This window comes from Cherax quadricarinatus, chromosome 72, assembly GCF_038502225.1.
Source record: "Cherax quadricarinatus isolate ZL_2023a chromosome 72, ASM3850222v1, whole genome shotgun sequence".
Classification (NCBI taxonomy): Eukaryota; Metazoa; Arthropoda; class Malacostraca; order Decapoda; family Parastacidae; genus Cherax; species Cherax quadricarinatus.
The window spans coordinates 1,084,272-1,108,025 of NC_091363.1; the positions used below are offsets into that span (position 1 = coordinate 1,084,272).

Consider the following 23,754-nt stretch of genomic DNA (forward strand, 5'->3'; position numbering starts at 1 on the left):
CGCGGGGGCGTTGACCCCCGGAACTCTCTCCAGGTAAACTCCAGGAGTCTCGCAGTGTCTTTGATGGAGGTCACTGTCATGGTGATCCGGGTGTCATCCACAAAGGAAGACACGGAGCTACGGCTTACATCTCTGTCTATGTCAGAAATGAGGATGAGGAATAGAATGGGAGCGAGTACTGTGCCTTGTGGAACAGAGCTTTTTACCGTGGCTGCCTCAGACTTTATTCTGTTTACTATTACTCTTTGTGTTCTATTTGTCAGGAAGTTGTAGATTCATCTACCAACTTTTCCCGTTATTCCTTTATCCCGCATTTTGTGTGCTATTACACCATGGTCACACTTGTAGAAAGATTTTGCAAAGTCTGTGTATACTACATCTGTATTTTGTTTATCCTCTACACTCTACAGCATCCAGGACTTTGTCATAGTGGTCCAGTAGCTGGGACAGGCAGGAGGGACCTGCTCTAAACCCGTGTTGTTCTGGGTTGTGTAACTGATGGGTATCTAGGTGGCTGGCGATCTTGCTTCTTAGAAGCCTCTCAAAGAGTTATATGATATGGGATGTTAGTGCTATCGGTCTGTAGTTCTTTGCAATTGCTTTACTGCCACCTTTATGGAGTGGGGCTATGTCTTTTTATTTTAGTGTGTGCGGTATGACCCCTGTGTCCATGCTGAAGGCACGTGATAGGGACTTCTTGCAGTTGATGAACATGGAGTTCCACGAGTCTGGGCCTGGGGCAGAGTGCATGGGCATGTCATTAATTGCCTCTTCAAAGTCTTGTGGAGTTTGAATAATATCCGAGATTTTTGAGATGACCAAATTTTGGGTTTCGTTCATAAAGAATTCATTTGGATTATCTACTCTTAGTCTGGGCAGTGGCTCGCTAAACACTGAGTCATATTGGGACTTTAGTATCTCACTCATTTCTTGGCTATCATCTGTGTATGTTCCATCCCGCCTAAGCAGGGACCCAATACTGGATGTTGTTTTTACCTTAGATTTGGCATAAGAGAAGATGTATTTTTTTTTCAATTTCCTTTATGGTTTTTAGTTCTTCCTGTGATTCTTGTCTCCTATAAGATTCCTTCAGCTTAAGTTCAATATTTGCAATTTCAATGACTAGTGCCTCCCTTCGTATTTCAGATATATTGACCCCCCACTCAGCAGCTCTGTGACTCTTCGCCTTCGTCTGTATAGGGAATGTCTCTCTCTTTCTAGTTTACATCTTCTCTTTCTTTTTCTTAATGGAATGTGTCTTTAGCAAATCTCAAGAACCACAGAATTCATTTTTTCTCAAGGCAAATGTTCAGATCCGTGTTGTTTAGAATATCTTCTCAGCTTGTTTCATTTAGGACATGGTTTACTTGACCCCACTGTATGTTTTTGTTAATGAAATTGAATTTCGAGAAGAGTTCAGTTCCATGGTCTTGAACGATGGGTACGGAAGGTACCATGGGTACCATGGGTGGAGAAGAGTTCAGTTCCATGATCTGGAACGATGGGTACGGAAGGTACCATGGGTACTATGGGTGGAGAAGAGTTCAGTTCCATGGCCTGGAACAATATTGTTCCATCCTCTAAACGTATTTTCTTGGAATTTCTCATTTTTTTCTGGAAAATTGCAAGCTCGTGATGATGTGTTGACTACAACACAAGAGCTCTAGAGCTATTATTCAGCTCCCCCTATATGGTTGTTTTGCACATGGACACATGAGAGGAGCACTGCAGGGGGCATACTGACCCATGCTAGGCAGGTCTAACTCACACCTACTCATGTATTTGTCTATTTTTAAAGCATAAGGTTTTAGCTTCAATAACATTACTCGGGAGTTTATTCCACTCATCCACAACTGTTACCGAACCTGTGCTGTCCTATATCATTTCATGTACTGTACACGGTATATTAATTTTTGTTTTATTAGTAATAATCAAAGTAGAGGATAAATAGCTATGCAAGTTGTGGAAAAGAGAGTCTTATGTACAGTTCAGGACATTTATTACGGTGCCTTGTAATAAATGTCTAATAAAGCTATCGCTTCACACGGTGAGGTTCCGGGTTCGATTCCCAACAAGGGTAGAAACATTGGGCGTGTTTCCTTACACCGATTGTCTATGTTCACCTATCAGTAATAATAGGTACCTGGGTGTTAGTGGACTGGTGTGGGTCGCATCCTGGGACAAAACTAACCTAATTTCCTCACTAACAGAACACAGAGAGTAGTCGTCAACAGAGTAAAGTCCGAGGCAGCTACGGTGAAAAGCTCTGTTCCACAAGGCACAGTACTAGCTCCCATCTTGTTCCTCATCCTCATATCCGACATAGACAAGGATGTCAGCCACAGCACCGTGTCTTCCTTTGCAGATGACACCCGAATCTGCATGACAGTGTCTTCCATTGCAGACACTGCAAGGCTCCAGGCGGACATCAACCAAATCTTTCAGTGGGCTGCAGAAAGCAATATGAAGTTCAACGATGAGAAATTTCAATTACTCAGATATGGTAAACATGAGGAAATTAAATCTTCATCAGAGTACAAAACAAATTCTGGCCACAAAAATAGAGCGAAACACCAACGTCAAAGACCTGGGAGTGATTATGTCGGAGGATCTCACCTTCAAGGACCATAACATTGTATCAATCGCATCTGCTAGAAAAATGACAGGATGAATAATGAGAACCTTCAAAACTAGGGAGGCCAAGCCCATGATGACACTCTTCAGGTCACTTGTTCTATCTAGGCTGGAATATTGCAGCACTCTAACAGCACCTTTCAAGGCAGGTGAAATTGCCGACCTAGAAAATGTACAGAGAACCTTCACGGTGCGCATAACGGAGATAAAACACCTCAATTACTGGGAGCGCTTGAGGTTTCTAAACCTGTATTCCCTGGAACGCAGGAGGGAGAGATACATGATTATATACACCTGGAAAATCCTAGAGGGACTAGTACCGAACTTGCACACGAAAATCACTCACTACGAAAGCAAAAGACTTGGCAGACGATGCACCATCCCCCCAATGAAAAGCAGGGGTGTCACTAGCACGTTAAGAGACCATACAATAAGTGTCAGGGGCCCGAGACTGTTCAACTGCCTCCCAGCACACATAAGGGGGATTACCAACAGACCCCTGGCAGTCTTCAAGCTGGCACTGGACAAGCACCTAAAGTCAGTTCCTGATCAGCCGGGCTGTGGCTCGTACGTTGGTTTGCGTGCAGCCAGCAGCAACAGCCTGGTTGATCAGGCGCTGATCCACCAGGAGGCCTGGTCACAGACCGGGCCGCGGGGGCGTTGACCCCCGAAACTCTCTCCAGGTAAACTCCAGGTAATAACAAGCGGCTTTTTATATAGTAGTATATCATGGGTGTCAGCTATGGTCTGTATTATTATTATTATTATTATTATTATTATTATTATTATTATTATTATTACTGGCTTCTTCAGGATTGATCACGTGGCGACAAATTTCCGCTAATACATTTAAATTCCAATTTTTGAAGTGTGTTTTTCAGCGTCTCGTCTGTATCAACATTTATCAACATTTATCAACATTTATCAACATTACAAGTGATAGTTGTGTATCTGGTTTATTTATACAACTGACAAAAGTTGTGTATAATTAGTCAGGTTGTATTTATATCATGTATAAACCTCAAGTTCGGTATACCTGGAGTATACCTGGGGGTCAACGCCCCCGCGGCCCGGTCTGTGACCAGGCCTCATGGTGGATCAGGGCCTGATCAACCAGGCTGTTACTGCTGGCCTCACGTAATCTAACGTTTAAGAGTTTGTTAAGTTGTTACTTGTGAATAATAAGTGTCAGGAACAGCAGTAACCTGACAGCAACAGTGTCAGCAGCGGTGACATGACAGCAACAGTGTCAACAGAAGTGTCAGTGACCTGACAAGAGGGACAGTGTCAGCAGCAGTGACCTGGCAGCAAGTGTCAGTGGCTTGACAACAGCAACAGTGTCAGCAGCGGTGACATGACAGCAACAGTGTCAACAGAAGTGTCAGTGACCTGACAAGAGGGACAGTGTCAGCAGCAGTGACCTGGCAGCAAGTGTCATTGGCTTGACAACAGCAACAGTGTCAGCAGCAGTGACCTGGCGGCAAGTGTCAGCAGCAGTATCAGTGACCTGACAACAGCGACAGTGTCATCAGCAGTGGCCTGGCAGCAACAGTGGCCTGGCAGCAACAGTGTCATCAGCAGTGGCCTGGCAGTAACAGTGTCAGCAGCAGTGGCCTGGCAACAAATTCCTAGGCTTATACCTTGACAACAACCTGAATTTCAGCACCCATATCCAGCATATAACCAAAAAAGTATCCAAAACGGTTGGGATCCTCTCCAAGATACGATACTACGTGCCGCAAAATGCCCTTCTCACACTGTACCACTCACTTATTTATCCATACCTCACCTATGCTATTTGTGCTTGGGGATCAACTGCAGCAACACACCTAAAGCCAATAATTTTTATTATTATTATTATCACACTGGCCGATTCCCACCAAGGCAGGGTGGCCCGAAAAAGAAAAACTTTCACCATCATTCACTCCATCACTGTCTTGCCAGAAGGGTGCTTTACACTACAGTTTTTAAACTGCAACATTAACACCCCTCCTTCAGAGTGCAGGCACTGTACTTCCCATCTCCAGGACTCAAGTCCGGCCTGCCGGTTTCCCTGAACCCCTTCATAAATGTTACTTTGCTCACACTCCAACAGCACGTCAAGTATTAAAAACCATTTGTCTCCATTCACTCCTATCAAACACGCTCATGCATACCTGCTGGAAGTCCAAGCCCCTCGCACACAAAACCTCCTTTACCCCCTCTCTCCAACCTTTCCTAGGCCGACCCCTACCCCGCCTTCCTTCCACTACAGACTGATACACTCTTGAAGTCATTCTGTTTCGCTCCATTCTCTCTACATGTCCGAACCACCTCAACAACCCTTCCTCAGCCCTCTGGACAACAGTTTTGGTAATCCCGCACCTCCTCCTAACTTCCAAACTACGAATTCTCTGCATTATATTCACACCACACATTGCCCTCAGACATGACATCTCCACTGCCTCCAGCCTTCTCCTCGCTGCAACATTCATCACCCACGCTTCACACCCATATAAGAGCGTTGGTAAAACTATGCTCTCATACATTCCCCTCTTTGCCTCCAAGGACAAAGTTCTTTGTCTCCACAGACTCCTAAGTGCACCACTCACTCTTTTTCCCTCATCAATTCTATGATTCACCTCATCTTTCATAGACCCATCCGCTGACACGTCCACTCCCAAATATCTGAATACATTCACCTCCTCCATACTCTCTCCCTCCAATCTGATATTCAATCTTTCATCACCTAATCTTTTTGCTATCCTCATAACCTTACTCTTTCCTGTATTCACCTTTAATTTTCTTCTTTTGCACACCCTACCAAATTCATCCACCAATCTCTGCAAACCCAACAAAAAGCTGCAGTAAGAATAATCACTAAATCCCATCCCTGGCAACCCCCCCCCCCACTCTTCATAGACCTAAACTTGATAAATTAGACACATGTACAACTCTTGGGTATTTTTATTGAGGAAACGTTTCGCCACACAGTGGCTTCATCAGTCCATACAAAGGAGAATCTTGAAGAACAGGAGGAGAATGAGGTAATCAGTCCCTCAACCTTGAGTCGATGTGGTCAGTCCATCAATCTTGAATAGAATACGGCATACGTGCTGAGAAGGAGCTTATAAACCGTTGGCAGGAGAGGTGCAGCAGTCATAGGTCGTGTAACATTTGTTCAATGTTGAAGTAGGTCGTGCCCAAGAATTAGGCAAGCGAAGAATTCCCAAGTATTAAGATCCCAAGAAGTTGCAGTGTCTGACAGGTTTGTAGATGAATGGTTCAGAGAACCGACATGTTGATAAATTAGACACGTACAACTCTTGGGTATCTTTATTGAGGAAACGTTTCCTCAATAAAGATACCCAAGAGTTGTACATGTGTCTAATTTATCAACATGTCGGTTCTCTGAACCATTCATCTACAAGACCTAAACTTACTCCCTGTTCAGTACATCCACACTTACTACTATGCAATCTACATCTACATGGCCTTAAACTCTAATATCAACCTTGACCTAAAACGCTTTCTTGATAGTTGTGACAGAACCCACAGGCATAACACCAGACACAAACTTCTCTACGACATTCCCCATGTCCGACTAAACCTTTACAAAAATTCAATGTATGTCAAAGGCCCTAAAATCTGGAACACCCTACCTGAGAACTCTAGAACTGCAGACACATTCATCACCTTCAAAACTACCATTAGAAAACATCTTATCTCCCTGATACACCCCATCAACTAACTACACAAATACCACCTGGTGGTTCACACTTACACTCACTCACCCATTTGACCAGTTTTAGTTTTGACCATAAACAGAAATATTAATCTCAATCTTAAAATAATGAATCCTATGATACTCCAATACTGAAACTATGTACTGTGCCAAAACAAAAGCATTCACATTGCTAAACTCACAAACTAGTATTTAGTCACTTAGCCATAATACCAACTTACCTCATAATTTGTAATATTTTAAAATAAAGAATTAAACTAAGTCTGCCCGAAATGCCTAGTCATGCTAGGCGTTCTAGTGGTACACTCTGTAATGCCTAGCCATGCTAGGCGTTCTAGTGGTACACTCTGTAATGCCTAGCCATGCTAGGTGTTCTAGTGGTACACTCTGTAATGCCTAGCCATGCTAGGTGCTCTAGTGGTACACTCTGTAATCATTATTTAACTACATGTAAACCACACAATAACCAAATTCTGTAAACTCAGCATTGTAATCCTTATAGAGAATAAACTTTGAATTTGAATTTGAACAGTGTCATCAGCAGTGGCCTGGCAGCAACAGTGTCATCAGCAGTGGCCTGGCGGCAACAGTGTCATCAGCAGTGGCCTGGCAGCAACAGTGTCATCAGCAGTGGCCTGGCAGCAACAGTGTCATCAGCAGTGGCCTGGGAGCAACAGTGTCAGCAGCAGTGGCCTGGCAGCAACAGTGTCATCAGCAGTGGCCTGGCAGCAACAGTGTCATCAGCAGTGGCCTGGCAGCAACAGTGTCATCAGCAGTGGCCTGGCAGCAACAGTGTCAGCAGCAGTGGCCTGGCAGCAACAGTGTCATCAGCAGTGGCCTGGCAGCAACAGTGTCATCAGCAGTGGCCTGGCAGCAACAGTGTCATCAGCAGTGGCCTGGCAGCAACAGTGTCATCAGCAGTGGCCTGGCAGCAACAGTGTCATCAGCAGTGGCCTGGCAGCAACAGTGTCATCAGCAGTGGCCTGGCAGCAACAGTGTCAGCAGCAGTGGCCTGGCAGCAACAGTGTCATCAGCAGTGGCCTGGGAGCAACAGTGTCATCAGCAGTGGCCTGGCAGCAACAGTGTCAGCAGCAGTGGCCTGGCAGCAACAGTGTCAGCAGCAGTGGCCTGGCAGCAACAGTGTCAGCAGCAGTGGCCTGGCAGCGACAGTGTCATCAGCAGTGGCCTGGCAGCGACAGTGTCAGCAGCAGTGGCCTGGCAGCGACAGTGTCATCAGCAGTGGCCTGGCAGCAACAGTGTCATCAGCAGTGGCCTGGCAGCAACAGTGTCAGCAGCAGAGACCTGACAGCGACAGTGTCAGCAGGATGGACAGCCTGACTGAGGAGGAACGTATGTTGTCTTGGATATACGAATACTCCATCAAACATGAATATAATTACTTGTGTTCAAGTAAGTTATCACCGCCAGACTTGTTAGAGGCTGTTAGATAACTCTTGCTTACTCTTCCACTACTTTAAAATTATAATTATGATTATAGACCAGTCAAAGTTAATTGTTGCAACTGCTGTTGCAAGATCCTGCACGTGGTCCACCATGTGGGTGGCCGGTGAAGGGATCTTCATCCACGGTGTTGGAGCTTATTATCTCTCTTGCCTTCAACATGATTGTAATCCACTCTCCCAGGCACTATGACCCCCTACGAGTTTACTGCTCCCCCCAAGAATGTAATAATTACAATAATATCCTGGGGGTCACCTCTAGGGGCCTCCCTGGCACCTTCACTTTTTTTAATATATTCCTTGAGCCTGGTGAGACGCTCTTGATCCAAGGAAATGGGCTTATCCTCAACTTCCAATTAAAGATTCATTTAATTTTGTTACAGATTCAATAAAATATCCATTACATGGAAGCTGATTATCGCCCGGGCAGTGTATGATTCCTATGGGTTTAGTGCTTCCCATAAACAGTCTAATCATCCATGACATTGAAAAGCTCTTGATCCAAGGGATTAGACCTGCCCTTCCCTTAGATTAAGCCTGATTACTTCCCGTATCCCAGGCACCTCAGTGGAGATAAGTCACTGACTTTTTTTTTTTTTTGGGGGGGGGGGGTTATCCTGAAGGTTAATTTACATACATGTTACTAGGTAAAATATTTGTACTTGTGTGTACCTGTAACTGGAGTTTACTTGGAGTTTACCTAAATAAAGTTACTTAATCTCAGAGTAATTAAGGAGATTAAGGTACAGGTACACACAGTACATTTATGCAAATTTAACTGAAAACAGTTATCAAAAATAATAACAAGTGTAAATTACCCAATGGAAATAAGTCACTTTGACTTTTTTTTGGTTATCCTGGTTAACCTACACATATGCTGCTATGTATGATAATTTATGTAACTTTATTTATGTGTAACTCTACTTAAATAAACTTATCAAGGATAAACTAAAAAAATCAGTGACATTTCCATTAGGACCCATAGATTTTATGGGTTTAGCACTTCCCCTATATATGAAAATAACATGGTTAGTAAGATTATTTAGGTACAGATATACATAGGTACAATTATCAAACATAGTTTAACATACGTGTAAATTACCTTGGATAATCCCCAAAACAATCAAAATAACATTTCAATTTGGGTCCTGTCTTCATGGCTAGGTTCATATATATTTTTTTTTAAATTTGCAGTAGTTGTAATATTGACTTTCTCCATGAATTTATTTTTTTCTGATTATGTCTAGTTTAGGGTCTCCACCCAACTAAACCTTTATTTTCATTTTGGTAGTATTATTATGATCAAAACTAAGCACTAATTCCACAAAGGTCATTTCATTTTGGTAATATAAAATGCTGCTCCTCGGTAGATTTCGGCCAATAATTAATTTGATCTATACAGTATTAAAGTGGTTTTTACAGTTGAAATATTTTGTGAAAATAATAAAAAATATAACCTAATGAAATACATCTAATCCAATATATCTTAATGTGACTTAGCCTTACTATGCCATTGGTAGATTTGAGTCTTGGTTAAACTTCAGGTCCCAGAGTTAAAAAAATTATGAATAAAAGGCTATAAATGTTAAAGATGCCCTTGTAGGCTGCTAGGAGGATGAGAGATCTGATGACATTATAATATTATAGATGAATATGAAAAAATAAAAATAACTTTAGCAGTGAAGAACTAAAAGCCATAAATGAAATCGAAAGAAACCCAAAGTATTTCTTCTCCTATGCCAAATCAAAATCGAGAACAACGTCCAGTATTGGGCCCCTACTTAAACAAGATGGGTCCTACACAGATGACAGCAAGGAAATGAGTGAGCTACTCAAGTCCCAATATGACTCAGTTTTTAGCAAGCCGCTAACCAGACTGAGAGTCGAAGATCAAAATGAATTTTTTATGAGAGAGCCACAAAATTTGATTAACACAAGCCTATCCGATGTTATCCTGACGCCAAATGACTTCGAACAGGCGATAAATGACATGCCCATGCACTCTGCCCCAGGGCCAGACTCATGGAACTCTGTGTTCATCAAGAACTGCAAGAAGCCCCTATCACGAGCCTTTTCCATCCTATGGAGAGGGAGCATGGACACGGGGGTCGTCCCTCAGTTACTAAAAACAACAGACATAGCCCCACTCCACAAAGGGGGCAGTAAAGCAATAGCAAAGAACTACAGACCAATAGCACTAACATCCCATATCATAAAAATCTTTGAAAGGGTCCTAAGAAGCAAGATCACCACCCATCTAGAAACCCATCAGTTACACAACCCAGGGCAACATGGGTTTAGAACAGGTCGCTCCTGTCTGTCTCAACTATTGGATCACTACGAGAAGGTCCTAAATGCACTAGAAGACAAAAAGAATGCAGATGTAATATATACAGACTTTGCAAAAGCCTTCGACAAGTGTGATCATGGCGTAATAGCGCACAAAATGCGTGCTAAAGGAATAACAGGAAAAGTCGGTCGATGGATCTATAATTTCCTCACTAACAGAACACAGAGAGTAGTCGTCAACAGAGTAAAGTCCGAGGCAGCTACGGTGAAAAGCTCTGTTCCACAAGGCACAGTACTAGCTCCCATCTTGTTCCTCATCCTCATATCCGACATAGACAAGGATGTCAGCCACAGCACCGTGTCTTCCTTTGCAGATGACACCCGAATCTGCATGACAGTGTCTTCCATTGCAGACACTGCAAGGCTCCAGGCGGACATCAACCAAATCTTTCAGTGGGCTGCGAAAAACAATATGAAGTTCAACGATGAGAAATTTCAATTACTCAGATATGGTAAACATGAGGAAATTAAATCTTCATCAGAGTACAAAACAAATTCTGGCCACAAAATAGAACGAAACACCAACATCAAAGACCTGGGAGTGATTATGTCGGAGGATCTCACCTTCAAGGACCATAACATTGTATCAATCGCATCTGCTAGAAAAATGACAGGATGGATAATGAGAACCTTCAAAACTAGGGAGGCCAAGCCCATGATGACACTCTTCAGGTCACTTGTTCTATCTAGGCTGGAATATTGCTGCACTCTAACAGCACCTTTCAAGGCAGGTGAAATTGCCGACCTAGAAAATGTACAGAGAACTTTCACGGCGCGCATAACGGAGATAAAACACCTCAATTACTGGGAGCGCTTGAGGTTTCTAAACCTGTACTCCCTGGAACGCAGGAGGAAGAGATACATGATTATATACACCTGGAAAATCCTAGAGGGACTAGTACCGAACTTGCACACGAAAATCACTCACTACGAAAGCAAAAGACTTGGCAGACGATGCACCATCCCCCCAATGAAAAGCAGGGGTGTCACTAGCACGTTAAGAAACCATACAATAAGTGTCAGGGGCCCGAGACTGTTCAACTGCCTCCCAGCACACATAAGGGGGATTACCAACAGACCCCTGGCAGTCTTCAAGCTGGCACTGGACAAGCACCTAAAGTCAGTTCCTGATCAGCCGGGCTGTGGCTCGTACGTTGGTTTGCGTGCAGCCAGCAGCAACAGCCTGGTTGATCAGGGGCTGATCCACCAGGAGGCCTGGTCACAGACCGGGCCGCAGGGGCGTTGACCCCCGAAACTCTCTCCAGGTAAACTCCAGTGTAGCCTCAATAGGAGTAACATAGTGGCCTGGGAGTGATCATGTCGGAGGATCTCAGCTTCAAGGACCATAACATTGTATAAATCGCATCTGCTAGAAAAATGACAGGATGGATAATGAGAACCTTTAAAACTAGGGATGCCAAGCCCATGATGACACTCTTCAGGTCGCTTGTTCTATCTAGGCTGGAATATTGCTGCACACTAACAGCATCTTTCAAGGCAGGTGAAATTGCTGACCTAGAAAATGTACAGAGAACCTTCACGGCGCGCATAACGGAGATAAAACACCTCAATTACTGGGAGCGCTTGAGGTTTCTGAACCTGTATTCCCTGTAACGCAGGCGGGAGAGATACATGATTATATACACCCGGAAAATCCTAGAGGGGCTTGTACCAAACTTGCACACGAAAATCACTCCCTACGAAAGCAAAAGACTTGGCAGACGATGCAACATCCCCCCAATGAAAAGCAAGGGTGTCACTAGCACGTTAAGAGACAACACAGTAAGTGTCAGGGACCGAAGACTGTTCAACTGCCTCCCAGCATACATAAGGGGGATTACCAATAGACCCCTGGCTGTCTTCAAGCAGGCACTGGACAAGCACCTAAAATCGGTACCTGACCAACCGGGCTGTGGCTTGTACGTTGAATTGCGTGCAGCCAGCAGTAACAGCCTGGTTGATCAGGCCCTGATCCACCATGAGGCCTAGTCACAGACTGGGCTGTGGGGGCGTTGACCCCTGGAGCTCTCTCTCCAGGTAAACTCCAGGTAAACATAAGTAGTATAAGAAAATTGGAACTGAAGAGATAAGGACAAATTTTTCTTTACAAATGAGTTTATTTAGGTACAGTTACAAGAAGTACAATTATCATACTTAGTAACATATGGTATTGTAGAAGAATGGAAGTTAATATTGATTTTAGGCTCTACTTATTAAAAAGCATTGATTGGTTCAGATGTGCTGTGCAACCAAAATTAATTAACTTTAATGTAATAAAGCATAACCCAAAATAACAATTTGCACAAGAAATATTTATTCTATGTTATTCACAAGTTGTACGCATTGTAAAATTTAAACTAATACCCAAGTTGTGTCTAGTAGTCGGTAATCTTAGCCCACTTAATATTGTACACGTTAAATATTATAAATTATCACCCAACACGGTGGATCCCTAAACATTATATTAACCTTCCTTGTTACTGTGGCACTGGGCAGAGATGGTCATCTAGTTTCCTCTTGAAAACTTCTATACATTTTCTGGCAATGTTTCTAATTTCTGTTTGTGACTGGATGACTAGTCTTGGTCTATGGATATAGACACACTATTCTTATTGTGTCGATGGTACTTATTTTCACTGAAACTATTTTACACTATCTTTCTCACTCCAGTATCTTATGGCCAGTATTTGGAAGTACAGTGGACCCCCGCTTAATGATCACCTCCTAATGTGACCAATTATGTAAGTGTATTTATATAAGTGCGTTTGTACGTGTATGTTTGGGGGTCTGAAATGGACTAATCTACTTCACAATATTCCTTATGGGAACAAATTCGGTCAATACTGGCACCTGAACATACTTCTGGAATGAAAAAATATCGTTAATCGGGGGTCCACTGTATATGTTATCAGGTGTCTCTCTTCTATGCTTCTGTTAATACATTCCAAATTCTGTGAGGCAGTCCTAGTTGTTTAAATGCTCTGTTACCTTTATGTAGGCAATAAATGATCTCTATTTTTTCTGGCATAGATATCCAATTGAGTGGAACATTCAAGTGAATATCAAGGAATATCTACTGGAATGTTCCATCATCTCCATCATCTTCCACTGTTCTTCTCTGTATTGGACTGAAGAAACCAGTAGTGACAAAAATGTTTCCTCAGTAAAGACTCCCAAGTGTTTCACAAGTGTTTCATCCTTCAAATATAATGCTGTACATATTTATGTTTATTTTATGTTATTGAATGTAATACTGATTACTGACTTTTGCAGAAATTGAAAAAGTATTCAAGACGAGAAATAAAGAGCCATACCTTCCAGTGTCAAGGTATATGAATAGCATACGACAACACTCTCAACTTGTTAAGTTCAGGGTGAGTCATGTAAAGGACAAGGATTATTTGAAGAAACTCGTTGATGTATTGGAAGGTTTTGTGCAGTTTGAGCCATTACACCGAGATGATATGCAACATGAATTAACAGTAAGACTCTACATGACAGCAAAGTTACTGGTAAGTCATGTAACAATTTGTTGTTGTACAATATTCGTGTACAAGGCAAGGACCCGAATGGAAATAAGTCACTTTATCTTGGCTTTTTTGTGTTATCCTAGGTAATTTACACATGTTACTATGTATGATAATTTGTGTGTATCTGTACCTAAATAAACTTACTTAGAATCCATGAAGGTGATGCAATGCCTGGGGTGTGGGAGGGGAGAGTGGTTATCAGATTTGATTTATGAAAGGGGAGAGTTACTCCAAGTTCCTTAGACCAAAAGCCCTTCAGCAGCTTCAAGGCAACCCATGAAGAGACAAATTTGTTTGATAATAAACAGTGGAACCCTGGTTTTTGTCTGGTCTGGTTATCATACAGTTAAGTTTTCGACCACTTTTTTCAGCGAAATTTTTCCCCAGTTTTCGTACACCCGCTCAGAAATCGTCCATACCAGACACGTCCGCCTGCCGGCGGGACGCGGCCGTTCATGTGGTCATGACTCAGTCTGCCTTTGTTACTTGTAGAGGGTGGTAGTGATGGTGGTAGAGGGTGGTAGTGATGGTGGTAGAGGGTGGTAGTGATGGTGGTAGAGGGTGGTAGTGATGGTGGTAGAGGGTGGTAGTGATGGTGGTAGAGGGTGGTAGTGATGGTGGTAGAGGGTGGTAGTGATGGTGGTAGAGGGTGGTAGTGATGGTGGTAGAGGTTGATAGTGATGGTGGTAGAGGTTGGTAGTGATGGTGGTAGAAGGTGGTAGTGATGGTGGTAGAGGGTTGTAATGATGGAGGTAGAGGGTGGTAGTGGTTGTGATGGTGGTAGTGTATGTAAAACTATAGTTATTCTCCATAAAATGTATTTTTTGTTAACATTTTTGGGTGTCTGGAACGGATTAATTGGATTTACATTATTTCTTATGGGAAATATTACTTCAGTTTTAGTACAAATCGGTTTTCGGCCGACCTTCTGGAACGGATTAAAGACAAAAACCTGGGTTCCACTGTAAATTATAAGGTGAAGTTTTCAATAATTTTAATGAGGGAAAGTTAGCTTAATATCTTTATTATGCACCTCGTACCCATCCTGTAAATGGTAGTCAAAAGATTACAAAAGTACATAATGGGTCCAAGGACTGTACCTCAACATTACAGAGATACATAATGGATCCAGGGACTGGGCCCCAAAGTTTTGATAACTGAATAAGTTACTATGGTAATGAACTATTTACATGTTTATATTTATTTATAATCATAGTGAGTTATTTATGCAGACATGAATTAGGTCTGACACACACAAGTTTAAGTGGTTCCGCAGTATTTACAGTGATCAAGGTCAGGGTGTTTTTTTCAGAATGTTTGGTACTTTACCATTGTGGATAAAATACTTTGATATTTTTTGAACATTAAGAGCAAGAGTTTTTAATGATAAATGGTTGCTTAATTGTGTTTGGTATTTTTTAACATAAATTAAATATATGTATTTATTTAATTTATTTTATTTAAACTGATTTTTGTCAATGTTATTGCAATACTAAGTTTAAAATCTTATGTGGAAGTTATTGTTTTATAAGGCAAGAGTGGAAGTTCTGCCTCAAGTCACAACAACAACATAGCCCCACTCCACAAAGGGGGCAGTAAAGCAACAGCAAAGAACTACAGACCAATAGCACTAACTAACATCCCATATCATAAAAATCTTTGAAAGGGTCCTAAGAAGCAAGATCACCACGCATCTAGAAACCCATCAGTTACACAACCCAGGGCAACATGGGTTTAGAACAGGTCGCTCCTGTCTGTCTCAACTATTGGACCACTACGACAAGGTCCTAAATGCACTAGAAGACAAAAAGAATGCAGATGTAATATATACAGACTTTGCAAAAGCCTTCGACAAGTGTGACCATGGCGTAATAGCACACAAAATGCGTGCTAAAGGAATAACAGGAAAAGTCGGTCGATGGATCTATAATTTCCTCACTAACAGAACACAGAGAGTAGTCGTCAACAGAGTAAAGTCCGAGGCAGCTACGGTGAAAAGCTCTGTTCCACAAGGCACAGTACTCGCTCCCATCTTGTTCCTCATCCTTATATCCGACATAGACAAGGATGTCAGCCACAGCACCGTGTCTTCCTTTGCAGATGACACCCGAATCTGCATGACAGTGTCTTCCATTGCAGACACTGCAAAGCTCCAGGCAGACATCAACCAAATCTTTCAGTGGGCTGCAGAAAACAATATGAAGTTCAACGATGAGAAATTTCAATTACTCAGATATGGTAAACATGAGGAAATTAAATCTTTATCAGAGTACAAAACAAATTCTGGCCACAAAATAGAGCGAAACACCAACGTCAAAGACCTGGGAGTGATCATGTCGGAGGATCTCACCTTCAAGGACCATAACATTGTATCAATCGCATCTGCTAGAAAAATGACAGGATGGATAATGAGAACCTTCAAAACTAGGGAGGCCAAGCCCATGATGACACTCTTCAGGTCACTTGTTCTATCTAGGCTGGAATATTGCTGCACACTAACAGCACCTTTCAAGGCAGGTGAAATTGCCGACCTAGAAAATGTACAGAGAACTTTCACGGCGCGCATAACGGAGATAAAACACCTCAATTATTGGGAGCGCTTGAGGTTCCTAAACCTGTATTTCCTGGAACGCAGGAGGGAGAGATACATGATTATATACACCTGGAAAATCCTAGAGGGACTAGTACCGAACTTGCACACGAAAATCACTCATTACGAAAGCAAAAGACTTGGCAGACGATGCACCATCCCCCCAATGAAAAGCAGGGGTGTCACTAGCACGTTAAGAGACCATACAATAAGTGTCAGGGGCCCGAGACTGTTCAACTGCCTCCCAGCACACATAAGGGGGATTACCAACAGACCCCTGGCAGTCTTCAAGCTGGCACTGGACAAGCACCTAAAGTCAGTTCCGGATCAGCCGGGCTGTGGCTCGTATGTTGGTTTGCGTGCAGCCAGCAGCAACAGCCTGGTTGATCAGGCTCTGATCCACCAGGAGGCCTGGTCTCAGACCGGGCCGCGGGGGCGTTGACCCCCGGAACTCTCTCCAGGTAAACTCCAGGTAAACACACATTGAATGACAAGACAGATTTACTGTTGAATGTTTTTGTAGAAGTGTGTTTACACATTTATAAAGTCATTTTGATAAATATTATGCATTTTACACACACAGTTGTAATATATTTTACTATTTCTTTTCGTTTTAGTACTTGAACAGTGAACACTTTGACGGAGACATTGTTCTTGAATATCTGCCAGATTTTATTTGGAAGGCATTTCAGCGTCGGTTTAATTATCAGGTAATGAGAAAATAACATTCAATTTTCTAAATAAACCAGGGAACAGGAGGGAATTGAACCCATGGCAAGAGATCTCTAACTCCAGATCAGTGTGTAAAGTTTAGCAATCGCTCGTCGTGAGTTCCGTCCACGCTTGTTCCCTCGTTTGTTTGTATTAATGTTATGATTTTTGTGAGTCATTGGTTGCTTTTTTACAATTACCGAATAATGGCACTGTAGACTGTTAATTTACAGACACATTTTTTTTTTGTTCAGCTATTGTGTACTGTTTGAGTTTGTGTCAAGGGAGGAGGGGATTTAGAGCTTAATCTCCGCAGATGCTGATGTTGTGGGAAAGTACAGTACAGTAAAGTTTTATACAGTGTCTCCAAATAAGTGTAAAGTTATAAATCTTATAACTTTACACTTAAACTGTTGTATCAGCATTTAGCTTGCAGGAATTCAAGAATCATTTTTCATTATTTTTCTAGTTACATTTTAATTTCAAAATGCTGAATCTCTTAAAATTTTTCTTATTATTTCACTTGTTATATCCCATGGTAATGGTTCTTAGTTACACTTTCAAGGATCTCTGTGAAGAATTAGTAAGTTTTATGAGCTACAGTACTGTACATAACAACCCTTTAACTCCATAGGTTGAAAATCTAGGATTTGTCTAGTTTTTAAAGTACATACCTAAGTTGCAATTTTACTGGTTAAAAACATTTTGAATATCTCCATTGTTCTCTGAGATCTTTCAGGCAAGAAGGTGTTTAGCACTACCTTTTTCCTCTGGTGGCCAAAGTAAAAACTATTCCCTGCTTAAGCTGATGTGTATTTATACAGCTCCCTGATTTGCTATTATGTCGTCTGCATGCCACTCTCTTTACATCCTCCATGAGTTCTACATCTCTCGACTATGTTTGGAAACTTTCCAAAATTTCAGATGTTTTAAAATTATTGCATATTTTATGTATGTATATATGTTTTATTATTATTATTAACACACTGGCCGATTCCCACCAAGGCAGGGTGGCCCGAAAAATAAAAACTTTCACCATCATTCACTCCATCACTGTCTTGCCAGAAGGGTGCTTTACACTACAGTTTTTAAACTGCAACATTAACACCCCTCCTTCAGAGTGCAGGCACTGTACTTCCCATCTCCAGGACTCAAGTCCAGCCTACCGGTTTCCCTGAATCCCTGTTGCTCACACTCCAACAGCACGTCAAGTATTAAAAACCATTTGTCTCCATTCACTCCTATCATAATTATGTCCTTTAACAGCTGCTTGTCTCCATTTTCATGGACAATAAGTTATGGATATGGAAACACTATGAACTTTATCTAAGAAAAATGAAATACAGTAATGAAACTCATTTGAGCATGTTTACTTTTGTTCAGAAATGACGTATGTTGGTAGCTAACCTGGTGAAATGACATGAAAGAATTAAAACTAATTTTCTTGTATCTGACTTAATTGTAATACTGATAGTACTACAGCACTTTTAACTGTTTCATGTAAAATTTTTCTCATTGCTAAATGTAAATTTTTGCTATTTATTATTTTCATAGGTTACATATAGTACTGTAATTGTAGCTAGAACAATGCCAAATTTGTTTGCCAACTTTAAATAAGAGTAAGTGGTTCTTTAGGATGACTGCTTCAGATTGCTACACTTCACATTTGCTGAATCTGCTGAGTCAATAATAAATACTCTGCATGAGCAGGGAACTTTCCCCTTACAACTGGATGAAGATTTTACTCAGGAGCTGGAACTGTCACTACAGTTCTTACTGCCTGACCTCCAACAGATCTTCAGGCAGTATTTTCCCATTACAGAATTAGAAAAGGTGAGAGTAAATGTATATTCACATAAACTCAAATTAATTATAATAAACTGTTAATAAATAAACAGAAGGGTGGATGAGGGGCTCAAACTGTGGTCCGTAAATTGACAGCCTGGTGCTCTACCGTCAGGACTTACCTCAGACTCTTAATAAATGCCCGGGTTAGTCTAGATGGTAAAGTGTCAAGACTGTCAATTAGAACACTTAATGTTTACAATCATAACTATAATTTTTAAAGGGGTTGACTAGTAAGCCAGCTAAAGGCCTCTGTCAGATTACCAAAAGCTAAAGCCGAGGGTTATTATATGACTTAAGACAAGGATCGGGAAATGCTTGTCATGTTTCCTGACAAACCTTACTTAACCTTAACTTGTCAGTTAACAGACTGCAGTTTGAGCCCATCATCCACTCTGCTTTTATATTCTCATTGTGACATAATCATCATTAACATGTTTACCCATCTCAGAATGTCTCATATTTTGGCTTCATTGTCATCTTTGGGTTTTACCACTTGTCTGAAACTAGAGGTCCAAGATACATGTTCATAATGTGTTATCATTTATGTTTGATACCAAATATTCTAAAATTCTGATTAAATATTTCTTCACAAATGATGATCAGATATCAGTGAGGAAATATTATTAATCATGACAAACACACATGTAGCTGTAACACTTGTAACTGCAACAAGTAACAACACATATATGTATACTCTTTTTTTTGAACACATATAACATCATGGATAATATGGACAAAATTGCATTTGTACAGCAAACTAAACTTATTTAATTTATATTTCAGATTATGAGAAAAGAAAAGGTAGGACTTGATTTTTGTGGCATACAAGATTCTTTAGTTAAAAGAACTGAGACTGACTTCAGTGAAATCTTAAAAACTGTCATGGAAAAAATAAAGTTAAAGACGCAGATAAATGGGGAAGCTGGAAAGCTCCAAAATGATGAATCTGAAACATTTGAGAATATAGATGTAGAGGCCATGTTTGCTGATGCAGGAGGAGAGTGTCAATTAGATGACATTGTTGATGTTGTGGAGTTTAAGGGAAAGTACTGGAATGTCAAGAGGGACTCTGCATACCTCCATAGTACATTGAAGGTTGGTGAACCTAGAGATGCCAACCAATTCTTAGTTAATACGAGTCAAGATAATGCTTTGGGCCCTGAGCTTAATACTGAAGAGGCTGTTGCACCAATTAAAGGACTAGAAGTTATAATTCACAGAGGCAAAGTATATGAAATTATTGCTGATGTCGGCCCTCAGATTACATCAAGACCTTATCTGCCTGAACAAAAACTGACTTTAACAATTGTACAGGTTCCTGTACCAGAAAGAGGCACAAATAATTTGTCCCATGATGAATTAAATATTTGTATAAAACATTTGGAATCTTTGCTTGAATGTTTAAAGGAAAAAATTTTTCAGTTCAAAGAAAACATTGATGAGTGGCAAAAATTTAAAGACAAGGACAATAAGTCTGGCCAAAGTCACTTAGCTGTATGGAATTCAAATCAGTTAAAGATGGTTAGAGATGCATTCCAAGATGTTGTCTCTCATGGGAGTGATCAAAGTCATTATTTAAATTTGAGTGATGATGACTCAGATGAAGTTACATATGACAATACAGATACTTCTAAAAGAAAGACTGTCTGCTCACAGTCTGAAAATAAAAAAAACTGTGCCAAAGAAAAACAGAAAACATTGAAGGTTACAAGAAGACTAAAGAACTTTTTGTAAGTGAATTAGATTAAAGTTTCCTCCAGGTTAAGAACATTGCAGGAAAACACAGATAAAGAATATGTTTCTAACACTATATAAGAGTTTCTGCACTTGCTGAGACCATGTTACTCCTAAAGTGAAAGAAAATCCTCATTAGAATTTTTCTTATTTTGTCATGAAATAAGTATTTGTTCATGAAATAAGTATCTGTCTCATTAATCTCTTCATTTTGTCACATTTTGTAAATTTTAGCAGCTAGTCTTGTTGTTTTTACTGTCAACTTTCAAGGGAGGTTGATTGTCTTGCTATCAGTAAAAGATTCATTGCTTTTCATTCCCCAGATATTGTATGACCCCTTGAGTTTTAGTGGTTACTCATGCATGTAAAGCATCATACAACCTGTGAAAGTAAAGACACATGTGCAACATCTGGATATTTTTATTGTAGATGTTTCGCCATCCAGTGGCTTTATCAATACAAATTCTAGGACATAATTGGAAGACTGTAGAACTATATACAAAAGATGAGGTAATCAGTCCCTCAGCCTTGGAGTTAGTGTTCACAGCATCGTGGTGGAGGAGAATCTGGAGCAAAGGCAAGAAGACTGGCGGTTATATAGGTGTCAGTGGATAAGGACGGGCAGTAGACGAGGGCATAGTCACTGGTAGGCGGGATTCCCCAGTGGAAGTAGGTCCTTCCCAAAGAGATGGGTTAGTAGCAGCAGCCGTGAAGGTCTTGTAGATGTCCTCTGAACTGAGGGACTGATTACTGCAACATCATGGAATCTTGGTTCAGAGGACATCTACAAGACCTTCTTCACGGCTGCTGCTACTAACCCATCTCTTTGGGAAGGACCTACTTCCACTGGGGAATCCCGCCTACCAGTGACTGTGTCCTCGTCTGCTGCATGTCCTTATCCACTGACGCCTATATAACCGCCAGTCTTCTTGCCTTTGCTCCAGATTCTCCTCCACCACGATGCTGTGAACACTAACTCCAAGGCCGAGGGACTGATTACCTCATCTTTTGTATATAGTTCTACAGTCTTCCAATTATGTCCTAGAATTTGTATTGATAAAGCCACTGGATGGCGAAACATCTACAATAAAGATATCCAGATGTTGCACATGTGTCTTTACTTTCATAGTGTCAGTATTTTATACCTTTCTTGCACATCATACAACCTCATGGTATAATTTTGCTTTATAATAAAATGCTAAACCCTTAGCATCAGTAAGAGTTGAATTCAAAGTTAAGTTGAATAATATGAGTTTAATATTCAAGAAGTTGATTTATTTTCACTAAGGAAGACTACAACACCTGGGAAATATGGAAGGTGATGAGGCTTTACCCAAGGACTGAGAGAGTAGCTCCAGCAGCTTGGATTAAAAGCTCTTCACCAGCATTAATGTCACCACTTCGGAAGTGGTGGAAGGGAATTATCTAAAGAACAAGTCATGCTTATGTTGGACTTTTTCCCAGTTCTATATAAACTGCACTGAGGTCTTCAAGAGTCCTTAATTACGATACAGTTTCAACTGATTGGCAGAATGTCATAGGTATTTTGCTACATACGTACAGTACATTAACGTACCATGTACCATGACTTTGTAAATGGTCCAAGTCGGACCGAAGCGTCGTCGTAAGCTTCTCTCTTTTATGTGCGGGTTATTTGTGTATCGTTCCAGTCACGGTATTGTGCCTTTTTTTGTTATTTACTTATAACATTTGTTTTCAGTGATTAATAATTTGATTTCAGCACTATGACCCTTGTGGGTTTGGTGGTTTATTTTGATTGTTGTAATAATAATAATGAATTTGATTTTATTCTTTTATATATACCTTTTTTGCATATTTGTTTAGCACAGGAGTTTATAAGACAATATCACTTGTAATATATTTAATGATCTATTGTGGAAAATCTCAGTGCTTTATGAACCTCGAGCAGCGCTGTACGACTCAAACAGCACTGTACAACCCTTGAGCAGCACTATATAACCCTCGAGCAGCGCTGTACGACTCAAGCAGCACTGTACAACCCTTGAGCAGCACTATATAACCCTCGAGCAGTGCTGTACGACTCAAACAGCACTGTACAACCCTTGAGCAGCACTATATAACCCTCGAGCAGTGCTGTACGACTCAAACAGCACTGTACAACCCTTGAGCAGCACTATATAACCCTCGAGCAGTGCTGTACGACTCAAACAGCACTGTACAACCCTTGAGCAGCACTATATAACCCTTGAGCAGTGCTGTACGACTCGAGCAGTGCTGTACGACTAGAGCAATGCTGTACGACTCGAGCAGCGCTGTATTACTCGAGCAGTGCTGTATGAGCCTCGAGCAGTGTTGTATGACCCTTTAGCAGTGCTGTATGACCCTTGAGCAGTGTTGTATAATCCTCGAGCAGCACTGTATGACCCTTGAGTAGTGCTGTATGACCCTCAAGTAGTGCTGTATGACCTTTGAGCAGTGCTGTATGACTCGAGCAGTGCTGTATGACCCTTGAGCAACACTGTATGACCCTTGAGCAACACTGTATGACCCTCGAGCAGCACTGTATGACCCTCGAGCAGTGCTGTATGACGCATGAGCAATGCTGTATGACCCTCGAGTAGTGCTGTATGACCTTTGAGAAGTGCTGTATGACTCGAGCAGCTCTGTATGACTCAAGCAGCACTGTATGACCCTTGAACAGCACTGCATGACCCTCGAGCAGCGCTGTATGGCGCTTGAGCAATGCTGTATGAACCTCGAGTAGTGCTGTATGACCCTCGAGTAGTGCTGTATGACTCGAGCAGCTCTGTATGACTCGAGCAGTACTGTATGACCCTCGAACAGCACTGTATGACCCTCGAGCAGCACTGTATGATCCTCGAGCAATGCTGTATGACCCTCGAGCAGTGCTGTAAGACTCGATCCAACATTGTCATCACTCTACTGCCCTTACTTTACCTTCCCTTCTTGCTGATGGACCCCTCCTTTAACTCAGACACTCTCACTGACTTGCTGTATGACCCTCCTCTCAAGGGAGGGATCTTGATCTAGGGAATTGGATCTGTGCTCCAGTTCCCTGAATGCCTTCCATCCCCCCATACACTGTACAATCCTACGGGTTTAGCACTCTCCCATGATTATAATAATGTATGATCTTTGAGCAGCACTCTATGACCCTTGAACTTTGCTGTA

At 41.5% G+C, this 23,754-nt stretch overlaps 1 protein-coding gene across 1 annotated transcript; it reads left to right on the forward strand.

Moving 5' to 3' along the window:
* The first annotated feature begins 1,437 nt into the window (after positions 1–1,437).
* Positions 1,438–21,181, forward strand: LOC128701399 (uncharacterized). Its single transcript, XM_053795109.2, has 6 exons — positions 1,438–1,505; positions 6,891–7,768; positions 13,441–13,679; positions 16,905–16,997; positions 18,634–18,831; positions 19,630–21,181. The coding sequence occupies exons 1-6, from the start codon at positions 1,438–1,440 to the stop codon at positions 20,578–20,580; spliced, it is 2,427 nt and encodes an 808-aa protein (XP_053651084.2). The 3' UTR covers positions 20,581–21,181.
* Positions 21,182–23,754: the final 2,573 nt, after the last annotated feature.